At 34.8% G+C, this 12,297-nt stretch overlaps 1 protein-coding gene across 1 annotated transcript in view; it reads left to right on the top strand.

The window, feature by feature from the left end:
* The window catches only part of UBR3 (ubiquitin protein ligase E3 component n-recognin 3), a 182,101-nt gene extending 170,645 nt beyond the window's left edge, over positions 1-11,456 (top strand). The window contains exons 36-39 of the mRNA XM_069494206.1: positions 3,232-3,411; positions 9,045-9,254; positions 10,319-10,458; positions 10,754-11,456. Coding sequence (XP_069350307.1) covers positions 3,232-3,411; positions 9,045-9,254; positions 10,319-10,458; positions 10,754-10,871 — 648 coding nt within the window. The 3' untranslated portion in view covers positions 10,872-11,456. The remainder of the gene's footprint in view (positions 1-3,231; positions 3,412-9,044; positions 9,255-10,318; positions 10,459-10,753) is intronic.
* Positions 11,457-12,297: the final 841 nt, after the last annotated feature.

Genomic DNA, 12,297 nt, shown 5'->3' with positions numbered 1-12,297 from the left:
ATTCTTTGAAAAAATTTAGCCAGGTATGGTTGTGTGCACCTGTAGTCAGTCCTAGCTGCTCAGGAGGCTCAAGTGGGAAGATTGCTTGAGCCCAGGAGTGTGAGGCTGCAGTGAGCTGTGATTGTGCCACTGCACTCCATCTTGGGCAACAGAATGAGTCCCTGTCTCTAAAAAAGTAAATAAATAAAAGTTACATTGGTCAGAAAAATTGCTTTTTGAAGATATGACAGTATTTAGAGCAGCAAAATGTTCAGTTTATAGCCAACTGTATTAAAACTTGGATGAATGAATTATTGCTGGTTTAATCTATTTCATAAAACTGTAGGTCAACGTAAGTAGGCAAAACAGTCACAGGGTAGGAAGCCAGAAGGTAAGTAAACCCGAACTGTGCTTATAGGATTATGATCCTGACATTATCTGCCATTTGATTCTAGGGAATTTGATATGGAAATTAAGAGATTTATCATATTTATGGTCTTTGAAACCTGAAGTATTTTTATATACTAGCAATGGGCAATCTGACATTGAAATTAAGAAAATAATTACATTTACATTAGGTGTGATGAAAATATTTTGAAATTAGAAAGTGGCAATGGTTGTACAATTTCATGAATATATTAAAAACATTGAATTGTACACTTTAAAAGCCTGACATTTATAGTATGTGAATTATATCTCAATATTTTTTAAAAAGTGTGTTACAAAGGACTAATACCCAGAATATATCAAAAACTCTTGTAACTTAATAAAAGAAAACAAAAAAACCCAACACAAAAGTGGGCAAAAATTTGAATAGACACTTCTGAAAAGAATATATATGAATGGCCAAAAAATAGAGGAAAAGGGACTTGACATCATTGTTCATTAGAGAAGTACAAATTAATGTCACAAGTGATAATACAAGTGTTGATGAGGATTTGGAATACCTAAATTCTCATTCATTACTGAATGCAAAATAGTATAAACAATTAGAAAAAGTGGCAGTTTCTTTTAAAAAATTAACTATATACTTAATATACAAGCCAGCAATTCTACTCCTAGGTATCTACCAAAAGAAATGAAAACGTATGTCCACATAAAGACTTTTAAATGAATATTCATGACAGCCTAATTCATAATAGCCAAAAAACTCGAAACAGCCATCAACAGGTGAATGCATGAACCAAGTGTAATATATCCATACAGTGAAATACTACTCAGCAATTAAAAGGAATGGAATACTGATAAACACAATAACCTGAATGAATCTCAAAATATTATGTTAAGTGAAACAAGGCACAAAAGACTACATACTGTATGATTTCATTTATATAAAATTTTTTAAAAAGCCAAAACCATGATAGCAGAAAGCAGATGGGTGGTTGCTTGGGGCCATGAGTAGGGACTAGGATTGACTGCTTGGGGGCACAGCAAATTTTCGGGGGTGATGGAATTGTGCTAAAATTTTATTGTGGTGGGCCAGGGTACAGTGGTTGACACTTATAATCCCTGTACTTTGGGAGGCTGAAGCAGGAGGATCACTTGAGCCCAGGGGTTTGAGGGTAGATTGAGCTAAGATCATACACTGTACTTCAGCCTGGGCAACAGAACAAAACCCCATCTCTAAAATAGATAGATAGATGGATGGATGGATAGATAGATAAAGAGATAGAGGTGGTGTTTACATGACTGTACATTTACCAAAATTCATCAAACTGCACTTAAAATGGGTAAATTTTAATGGTATGCAAATTATACCTCGATAAGATTGTTTTCAAAAATGCCTTTGTGTAGCTATATAAATGGAGGATTTGTAGCCTCATTTTTTTTTTTTTGTTTTGTTTTGGAAACAGAGTCTTGCTCCGTTGCCCGGGCTAGAGTGCTGTGCCGTCAGCCTAGCTCACAGCAACCTCAAACTCCTGGGCTTAAGCAATGCTTCTGCCTCAGCCTCCTGAGTAGCTGGACTACAGACATGCGCCACCATGCCTGGCTAATTTTTTGTACATATTTTTAGTTGTCCAGCTGATTTCTTTCTACTTTTAGTAGAGACAGGGTCTTGCTCTTGCTCAGGCTGGTCTCAAGCTCCTGACCTCGAGCTATCCTCCTTCCTCGGCCTCCCAGACTGCTAGGTTTATAGGCGTGAGCCACTGCGCCTGGCCTTGTAGCCTCATTTTAAGATTTAAAAATTAATATCTTTTTCAACCTGCATGTCCTTTTGCTATTTCATCTTTATTTCTTTTGTAGCATATTTCAGAATTTTGTACTTAAATGTTCATAATTAGTTCAGTTTTGCAAACATTCATTGAATGACTACTATGTGCCAAGCACGGGGAAGACAGGGTCCCTACTTTCAGGTAACTCACAGTCTTACAGTCAAGGCCAATAGATTTTTAAAGTTATTAATAGAAAACATAAGCACAAGAACAGAAGTTTAGAAGGTATGGAAGGATTATTTTATCTGAATGGAGCTGTGTGGTCTGAGGTCTCATTAAATGGAGTCGTGGAAGGCTTCCCTGGGGAGCTGGAACTTGGAGGATAAATAGGAATTGATCCAGTAGACAAGGGAGAATAGACACACCAGCTTCCTATATGGTCTTTTGGTTAAATAAAGAAGGATTGGAGAATATATTTTTGTGTTTATAAGACTAACAAACTTTTTTAAAATCCAGCTTTCAAAATACGAGTCCTTGCACTGATACCTCTTGTTCTTTTATTAGCTAATAGAGCTTCAGATTGCCTGGCTCCTAGATCTCTCAAGTATTTTTAAAACTCCACTTGTTTCATACTCAGTCAAAGTCCAGGCAAATTATTTGGCACTGCCTCTTATGAATTCTATGTTTTTACTATTGTTCTTTATCCGCACTGACAACCTATGTGTTTTTAACCAAAAGTAGTTTTAAAACAAATTAACATTTGTCTTCACAGAGTAGCTAGGGTCTGTAAAATGTATTCATCAGATATGTGATAACTCTATTTTAAGAATAAATGTATAAAAGAAACAGATTATATGACACTTCTAGAGTTAAATTTCAAAGAGAAACATTTTGGGGATATTTAGATACATATAATAATAGCTAGGAACTTTTTTCTTTTCTTTGCATCTCCTACTCCCTTTACTATTTTCCAGTTGACTCAGTTAAGAAAGTTTTCTTACGGTCCCAAAGTAATTGATGAGGATGACACTTAAAATATCTGTAATAGGAAATACTCTTGATGAAGTATCTTGAGAATTTTCTGTTTCATGTCTAAAAGGAAGAAGAAGAATTTTCAGTTCTTGCCAGCTGCCTGGGACTTCTGCCAACGTTTTACCAAACAGAACATCCATTCATCAGTGCCTCTTGTCTGGATTGGCCAGTTCCAGCATTTGATATTATAACTCAGTGGTGTTTTGAGATAAAATCATTTACTGAAAGACATGCAGAACAAGGAAAGGTATGTAAAAAGAGTAGTACTCACTTGCCACAATGGTGATATGCTAATAGGTAAGAGAATAATGAACAATTTTAAATTTCAGGTCATCTGTTCTTAGAAACATTTATTAAACTGATTAAATTGAAAAAGTGTTTCACTTATATAAATTTCATTTATGAGTGTAAAAGTAGAAATATTTTAGTTAACAAAGATAAGGTATTAGTTGTAACTTTTAGGTTGTTTTGGGTCACAAATTTTTATTGAATACCTTAAATAATCAAAGCACTAGACTTGGAAGATACAAAGGAATTTTAAGGAAGATAAGGAATTGTATTCTTATTTGAAGGAGAACTGGCTCATATTAAAAAAATGATTTGCACTAGCAGATCTAAAAGGTCATGTCTTTAACTTTAAAATTTGCTGGGCCTTTGCTGCCAGCTCAGCTGGAAGGATTTGTGTTGGAGATGAGTGGATTGGAGAGTAGCATGGGGGAGGCAGTGGGTGGCTCTGTGTACCATGGTTGAGAGCTCAGACTTTCTTCTGTATCTAGTATTATAGCTTTTGAGAAATGGAATAATACGATGAAAGTAGTATTTTAGGGAGGTAATTCTGGTAGCTTTTTAATAGGTAAATTAAAGTTAAGGACAAAAGAAAGCCAGAGATTGTTTAGGTGATAAAGAAAATCTGGACTCTTTTTCTGATAGTAAAACTTAGAAAGTAACTAATACAAGAGACATTTGAGAAAAACTTACAGGACTTGGTGACCAGATGTACATGACTTTAAGATCTTGAACTTGAATCATTAGGAGAATAATTACTAATATACATAGTTCTAATAGGAACATGCTCCCACTTAAACACCATTGGTGATGCCCCCATTGCCTGTAGAAGAAGATATAGACTCCTTGCATGGCATTCAAGGATTGTCACCATCTTGCTTGCCTTTCCATCTTCATTGTATACCACTCCTCTGTCACCACCTTGCTCAGATCACAGAAGAATGTTTCATAAGTGTGCTACACATTTTCAAACTTCTGTGACATTGCTTGTTTTTGTTGTTACTTTTATCTGAAGCAAACTTCCTACCTTTCTCCTGCTGAATTAATCACTTTTTGAGGCTTTGCTAAGATAAGTGTTACCTTTCCATGTAGATTTGTCAGATAGTCTATCTTCCTTTACAGTCCTAATTCCCTCCTTCTCTTGTGCCATAAAACTGTACTTTTGTCACTGTCTCCAACAGTTGGCCATAATTATCACATTGTTTCTTTAATATGTCTGAATGGGGGCTCCACAAAGCAGAAGTATTTCTTATTTATCCTTGAATCCTCAGTTCCTAGCAAGTGCCTGATACAGACTGTCACTTCATAAATATTTGTGGAACAAGTAAGTTGTGGGATGGTGTCATTGACAGAAATAGAACTGATAAAGGAGATCCAAATTTCAGGAAAAATGAAAATTTTGATTTTGAATATGAAAAGGACAATTAAAAATTGGTATTTCAGATGGAGCTGTCAGACCAGACTTAATTTGTAAAACACTGGAGTGAATAATAAAGGCAAGATTAGCATAAATAATAAATATCTCTGCTTTTGTTCTTTTCCATTTTTAGCTGAAATCCTTAAAAAGATGTGGTCTCATTTTTACCTTTATTTTAAAGGAAAGGGAAATTCAAGAAGTTAATTGAACCTTACATATTATATATAAAAATCTTTTTCCTGTTTAATCATTTCTTTATTCACAGACTATAGCAAAAATTTGGCATTATATTTTGATGTCTGAAAACCTATGAGGAATGATGTGGAGTAATAGACTTGTATAATTGTAGAACCAGGGCAGGGAGAAAAAGTGATGAGCACACTTAAAATTTTTGTCTCCGGGCCGGGCGTGGTGGCTCACTCCTGTAATCCTAGCACTCTGGGAGGCCGAGGTGGGCGGATCGTTTGAGCTCAGGAGTTCGAGACCAGCCTGAGCAAGAGCGAGACCCCATCTCTACTAAAAATAGAAAGAAATTATATGGACAGCTAAAAATATATAGAAAAAATTAGCCGGGCATGGTGGTGCATGCCTGTAATCCCAGCTACTCGGGAGGCTGAGACAGGAGGATCGCTTGAGCTCAGGAGTTTGAGGTTGCTGTGAGCTAGGCTGACGCCACGGCACTCACTCTAGCCTGGGCAACAGAGTGAGACTCTGTCTCAAAAAAAAAAAAAAAAAATTTTTGTCTCCATATGAGCCATGGTTAAAATCAAGCTTACATTTTAGATGAATGATTATTGGTATGGATGTTAATAGAAAATAAGAATTTATCATTTTATTTATTTATGAATGAATGAAAGAAATGAAGTCTCACTCTGTCACCTGGGCTAGAGTGCCGTGGCATCAGCCTAGCTCACAGCAACCTCAAACTCCTGGGCCCAAGCAATCTTTCTGCCTCAGCCTCCCGAGTAGCTGGAATTACAGGCATGCGCCACCATGCCTGGCTAATTTTTCTATTTTTAGTAGAGACAGGCTCTCACTCTTGCTCAGGCTGGTGTCAAACTCCTGACCTCAAGGGATCTTCCCACCTCAGCCTCCCAGAGTGCTAGGATTACAGGGGTGAGCCACCACGCCCAGCCTATCATTTTAAAATATTTAATCTTTTTGTAAAATTGAGTGATAATTATTTGTTTTAAGGTCATATTAATAGACGTTTATTTATTTATTTTTGCTAATGCAGAATTTTTGCCAGTTATTTAAGTGCACCCCTTTTGAACTGCATCCCCACTCTTGTTCCTGCTCCGCTCTGTTCTGTTCCTAACCTTGACCCTGACCCTAGGTCAACTAGATTCTCTTTCCCAGGAATTTTTAATCTGAACAGAGAGACTTAGCAGGATGAGCAGTGATAGAAGCTGAATAGTTCAACAACATTGCCCTTGAAAATAGTCTCAATTATTGCTTCTGAATTTTTACTGTCAGTTAAGATTCTTTGGTTGCAAACAACAAAATCCAGTTCTGGTAGGGTAAGGAAAATAAAACAAAAGCAAACCACAACAGTAAAAAAAAAAAAAAAAAAACAGGATTCTTTGGAAGCATATGTGGTAACTTGCAGAATTGAAGAAGAGCTGAACTGCCATCCCTTGGGAAAAAGAGAAACCACAGAGTGGTTTTCTCTGAAGTGCTGCTGCTGGATGACTCTGCCACGACCACTTTCCTTCCTTCCATGTGTGTGCTCCAGATTCACATTCCTAGAAGAGTGAATCTGGTTGGCTTAACTTGTGTAATATGTACATCCTTGTGGCAGGATCTTATGTTGGGGGCAGCCCCATCAGAACTGTATGGAGCAGGAAAGGAGGTTATTTTCCAAAAGAACTTGTAATGTTGTTAATACAAGAAGGCAGAAAGGGATGCTAGGCAGAGATTTAAAAAAAAGAAAGAAAGAATACCGGTGGCCCATTATAATTCATATCTTACCTGTGTGGCACATATACATCCTTCTTCTCATTCATAGAGTTTCACTTCTTCTGCTGTTCAAAATGATGTAACCCTGTTATTTAACCACAGATGCATCTATGATTTTCCCAAATAAGCAATCTGAAGTCCTATTTAGTCATTATATGGTCAGGCGTCCCTGCATCCAGAAGCTCTGAGGGATATCTTTTTTTCCTCTGATTTGTTGTACGCACACCCAGATGATCTGGAAAATTTTAGTTAGCACCTACTCACCCTGAATTTAATAGTAAGAGAAAGGAAAAGAGAATGAAAATATTGTAAAAATATATAACACAGTAAGCAAGAAGATTTGCAAGTAGCTACAGCTATTAACAGTCAAATATATGTATGACTTTCTTCATTTACCTTCCTTGACTCAGCACCTCAACTGATTGGATTTGTTTGACCAAGGATGTGACCCTTTATTCAGAGAGAGCTAAGCTTCTGGTGATGGATCCTGTCTTGCTTATATAAGGCTGTAATAGTCTTGTATTAAATTTTGCTTATCAAGTTTGGTACATGGTGTATGGAGGGGGTCGGTTTCTAAGTTCCAAAATACTGCTCCCAATTGTGTGGCAATATTTTTATTGTTCTTGACTGTCGGGGTCACTCTGTCAAGACAATGCTGTAAGCATCCCCCTTTGTTCTCCTAGTGGTATGAGGAACCTAGAATGATGACTTTTAGTTTAAATTCAGTGGAACTATTATGATATCCCCTAATAGAGAATAGTACACAGCTTCCTTAGGTACTAAAACCACAGAAGAATCCAAGTAGCAGTGAAGCAGAAATTTAAAACTGAATTTTTAGGTGTAATCATGAGAGGTACCACAACCACTTTCCACCCCTTGGTTCCCATATCTTTGCATTCCAGCTGTGAGAAAGATCACCCATGTATACTGGTTGCTGATGATAGCATATACCTCACTCTGTAGGTGTTTTCTTCCAGATGACACCCTCTAACAATTTATAAATTTTATGAATTTCATAAATTTTATGGCACTGATAAAAGATCAGTTTAGTAGGTCATCATTTAAAAAAATACTGATTTTTTTTCAAATGATTGAGTATATGTTAAGATCCGTGAATTCCTTAGACAGCCACCTTTCCCTCTCTCTTTCTGAAGGAAATTCTTTGATTATAGGCAGTGTGGTGTGGCTACTGGATAATAATACAGCCAAATCTTATCCCTTCTCATTTATGGAAGGTTTCCAATGTAATCAACTCCTTACAGAATATACCATCTTTGAGGTCCAGGGTTGAGCACTGAGTAGGGGCAAATAGGGTATTGTAAGCCCATATATTGTTCTTATCCTTACGAACTCATTGGTAAGCAACAAGCTAGCTACTTAGTTACTCCATTGATTTAGATGGATTATGGCTGGCTATAGGTAATGCGAAATAATCACTGTATAAATTACCTGTCATTTTTACAGTTTCTTAAGATAATAGATTTATACTACATTTTTTTCTATTTTAAGTGTAAATGGAGTCACATCTAGAAAAAGTGCGATTACCAGTATTTTTATGTAACTGCAAATAGTGAATACAGTATACCCTGCAGGGAAATTTAACTAATTTGACATTTTTTTCTTACTTACAGCAAGAAATGTATGACAAGAATTGTAGCCCCAGCATTTATGGATACAAAAGATCTTAACAGCTTGAGGTGTAACAAAATGTCCATATTCTAGGAAGGAGATTATAAATTATGAAATGTTAAAATAGAAATAATGAGTTACAACCACGATCTTCTCTAAAGAAAAGGCCAATGAATTGTTTATTTATCTGAGAAAGGTCAAAACTTGATTTTAAAAAATGTATAACTTGTTAAAGCTTTTGCATTAGGCTTGTTTAAAGTCAGTTACACTTAGATTTTCCCTGCATGCTTAACGATAGTTAATATTTTTCTTTTAAAGTATTAACAAGTTTAAATGTTTTATGGTGCTTAATCTAAAAAATTACATCACATTTAATTCAAAATAACATTAAAATAGAGAATGGTAATTATTGAAGTACTATTTTATAATAGTCATTTATAAAATGGAAATGAGAGGAGCATTAATAAAATAAGTCACATTCTGAGAGGCACATTTTCCTTTCTTAAAAAAAAAGTCCTTTTAGAAATAAGTATTTTATGTTAGTGACTTAAATACATAGGACTAATGAATATTTTTGGATAATATTTTAGGCTTTGCTTATCCAAGAATCAAGATGGAAATTACCCCACCTACTACAGTTGCCTGAGAATTATAACACCATTTTTCAGTACTACCACAGAAAAACCTGTAGTGTTTGCACCAAGGTTCCTAAAGATCCTGCTGTTTGCCTTGTTTGTGGTACTTTTGTATGCCTGAAAGGACTTTGCTGCAAGCAACAGAGTTACTGTGAATGCGTATTGGTAAGCGATAGTAAATAATGTAAAATTTATGAAAACTCAAATCTCTTATTACATGGAAATGTGGTATATATAGTGATACCAGCTCTTCAAATTTAACTACTCTTTGAGTTAAATATATAGTACATATAGGGATTGTGTTTTGTTTTTGCTTTTGTTATTTTAATCCAGTAGAAGGATTTAAAAAAAAAAGTCTCTTGAGGCTTTCAGTGAGTGAAATCTTTCTTAAGTACAATTCCAGTTCTCCTTTCTCCTGTTTTTTCATGGTGTATACTTTTTTTTTCTTACTTGAACAATTCTTCTCTGGGATTTTATTCTACAGATAGATTCATTAGTAGTACACACACTCAGAGCCTTATTTACAAAGATACTGATTGCAGGATTGTTTGTAGCAGGATTAGAAACAATATAGTGCAGGGCGTTGCACAACCCCTATGTCTGCCATTCACATAGAATACAATGTGGAGGGCTCCCCAATTACTGAACTACAGTGTGGCCAAACAATGGAATATAATACAGCATTTAAAAAGCAGGATGTGAGTCTTTATGGACTGATAATGATTGCTAAGATATATATATATATATATATATATATATATATGTTTTAATTTCAAAATATTATAGGGGTACAAATGTTTCTGCTTACATTATCAATTTTGTTATGCTTGAGTCAGGGTTATAAGTGTGCCCATCACCCAGATAGTGTTCATTGTACGCGTTAGGTAGGTTTTGGTCCATCTTCTCCTCCCCCCTCTCCCCTGCTTCATTTCCACTGAGTTTTACTTCCACGGTATATACTTTTAAATGTGCTGTGAAACAACAGTCATCTTTGTATGCTGTTGGCAATGCTAGTCTCTGAGTTAGGTTGTCTCTTAATTGCTTTTCTAGATAATCCTTACCCAAATTCCTCCCAATCTGTTAACAAAAAGTGTGGGAATAGGGTTATAAATTTACTTTACATGTAATCTTATTAAAAATTTAAAGAAGAAATTTAATGAAGACATTCTTCATATTGTTATAAAGCTCCTTTAATTATGAAGTTCATTAATATATTTTTGATTTTTTAGCATTCTCAGAACTGTGGTGCTGGAACAGGGATTTTCCTTTTGATCAATGCATCAGTAATTATCATCATTCGAGGTCACCGCTTCTGCCTCTGGGGTTCCGTATATTTGGATGCTCATGGAGAGGAAGACCGGGATCTTAGGTTAGATGTGCATGTATATATCCAGGTGTTTTATTGAAGTTTGGTTAGTAAAAATCAGTGTCATTCCTGGCTTTGTAATTATCATTTTTTAATATTAAGAAGTTCTGCCGGTCATTAATTTAGACCTATTTCTAAGTTTTTGAGATATTCTCCCTATCAACATGCTGAAAAAACATGAACTAAGCCAAATTACTGTATGAAATTTTTGCCACAAAGAATCTATTAAAAAAAAATGCATGTGGGATTTTCATTGTATTGTATTACTTTTAATACTTTTTTTTTCATTTTATTCTAGGCGAGGCAAACCTCTCTACATTTGTAAGGAAAGATACAAAGTTCTGGAACAACAGTGGATTTCTCATACTTTTGATCACATCAATAAAAGATGGGGTCCACATTACAATGGGCTGTGATTCACCACCTCAGCATTGCATTATATATCATCATTTTCATTAAGAATTTATTTTATCAATAATAAGCTTTAACTTAATTTGGGGGATTAACACTTTTACTGAGGGTAAAAAGAAAACATACATGATGAAGCCTTTCCAAAATTAGGTGCTTGGTAATCACGTTAATGGTATAATTTTTTTTTTTTAAAGTGTCTGGAGAACTTAACAAATAACAAGTTAAATTATTCTTTATTGGTCATTTTTTTTAAGTGCACAATTAACAAGAAGCACAACTTGTTCACAAAATCATTCAGAAGTGATTCTCCCAAAAAGGCATATCAGCTATTCATTAATACTTAGAGTGGGTGTGATTTATTTGAAATTTTGCTGCCTTTTTCTGTCTGTGTGTTTTAATTTGCATCTGCTAAGCATAATGCATCTTTTTCCTCTTCCATTCTTGTGTTGATTTGAGAATTTTGCTGTATGTAATTAGAACAAAATGTAAAACATGATTTATGTGAAATATTGTATAGTAAAAGTTGGTCTAATAGTAGAACTGTAAAATTTTTCTTATTGTGAGGAATCTGTTAAAAGTTTAAAGCTTTGCTGAAAACTTAATTCATTCTCAGGAATTTCATAAATATTCTCCCCAGGTAAATAATTGAAATAGCTGTAAAATAAGTAGATAGCTGCTGTTAATATAATACAGTACATTTTGAGGGGCTTATGTATGGTTGGTGGGGAGTCCTTAAAAATCAAAATTTGCCATTTCAGTTGAATGAATTACTAAGGTAGTAACAAATAGATTTTACTATAAAATCAAAAAAGGTTTAAGAACATACATATGCAGATTTTGATTCTGTGCATGCCCACCTTTTATTACCAACCAAGTTTTTTTTTGTTTGTTTGTTTGTTTTTAATGATTGGATTGGAAATGCTCAGACTTCCCTACATATGAACCATAAGTTTTGGAACTTTACTGTCAGCTCAGAAGGTTCAGCTATACTGCATTTGTCCAGTATAATCACTGCTATTTCTGCTTGGTTTCCTAAAAGGGAAAAAAAAGGCTCAGTGGTGATGGCCCTCATGAATGAACCATGTATTCTTCTTAGAAACTGCTCTCAGTATGCAATTTATGTTTGTAGAGTTTTAAATCAGTAAGAATCGGAATGATTGAGCTAAAACCCACTCTATAAGTAGGGAAGGAAGATTATAGAAAAGCATGTTATATATTGCTACCAAGATGTTTTTTCCAAATGATTCAGTAATTTGGTGATTATTTCATATATAGTGCTATCAAGCAATTCCTGGTTCTTTGGACTTCTGTGGCTTGTTACATAAAATTACATTTTTACATGTAAAAATAAACTTTAAAAAGCTAATGAAAAAATATAAAAATAACATCAGATCTGTGTTCTAAAAAAATTTTTATAATGATATATTACAG

This window comes from Eulemur rufifrons, chromosome 1 (genome assembly GCF_041146395.1).
Source record: "Eulemur rufifrons isolate Redbay chromosome 1, OSU_ERuf_1, whole genome shotgun sequence".
NCBI classification, from domain to species: Eukaryota; Metazoa; Chordata; class Mammalia; order Primates; family Lemuridae; genus Eulemur; species Eulemur rufifrons.
This window is presented reverse-complemented; position numbering and strand designations above follow the sequence as displayed.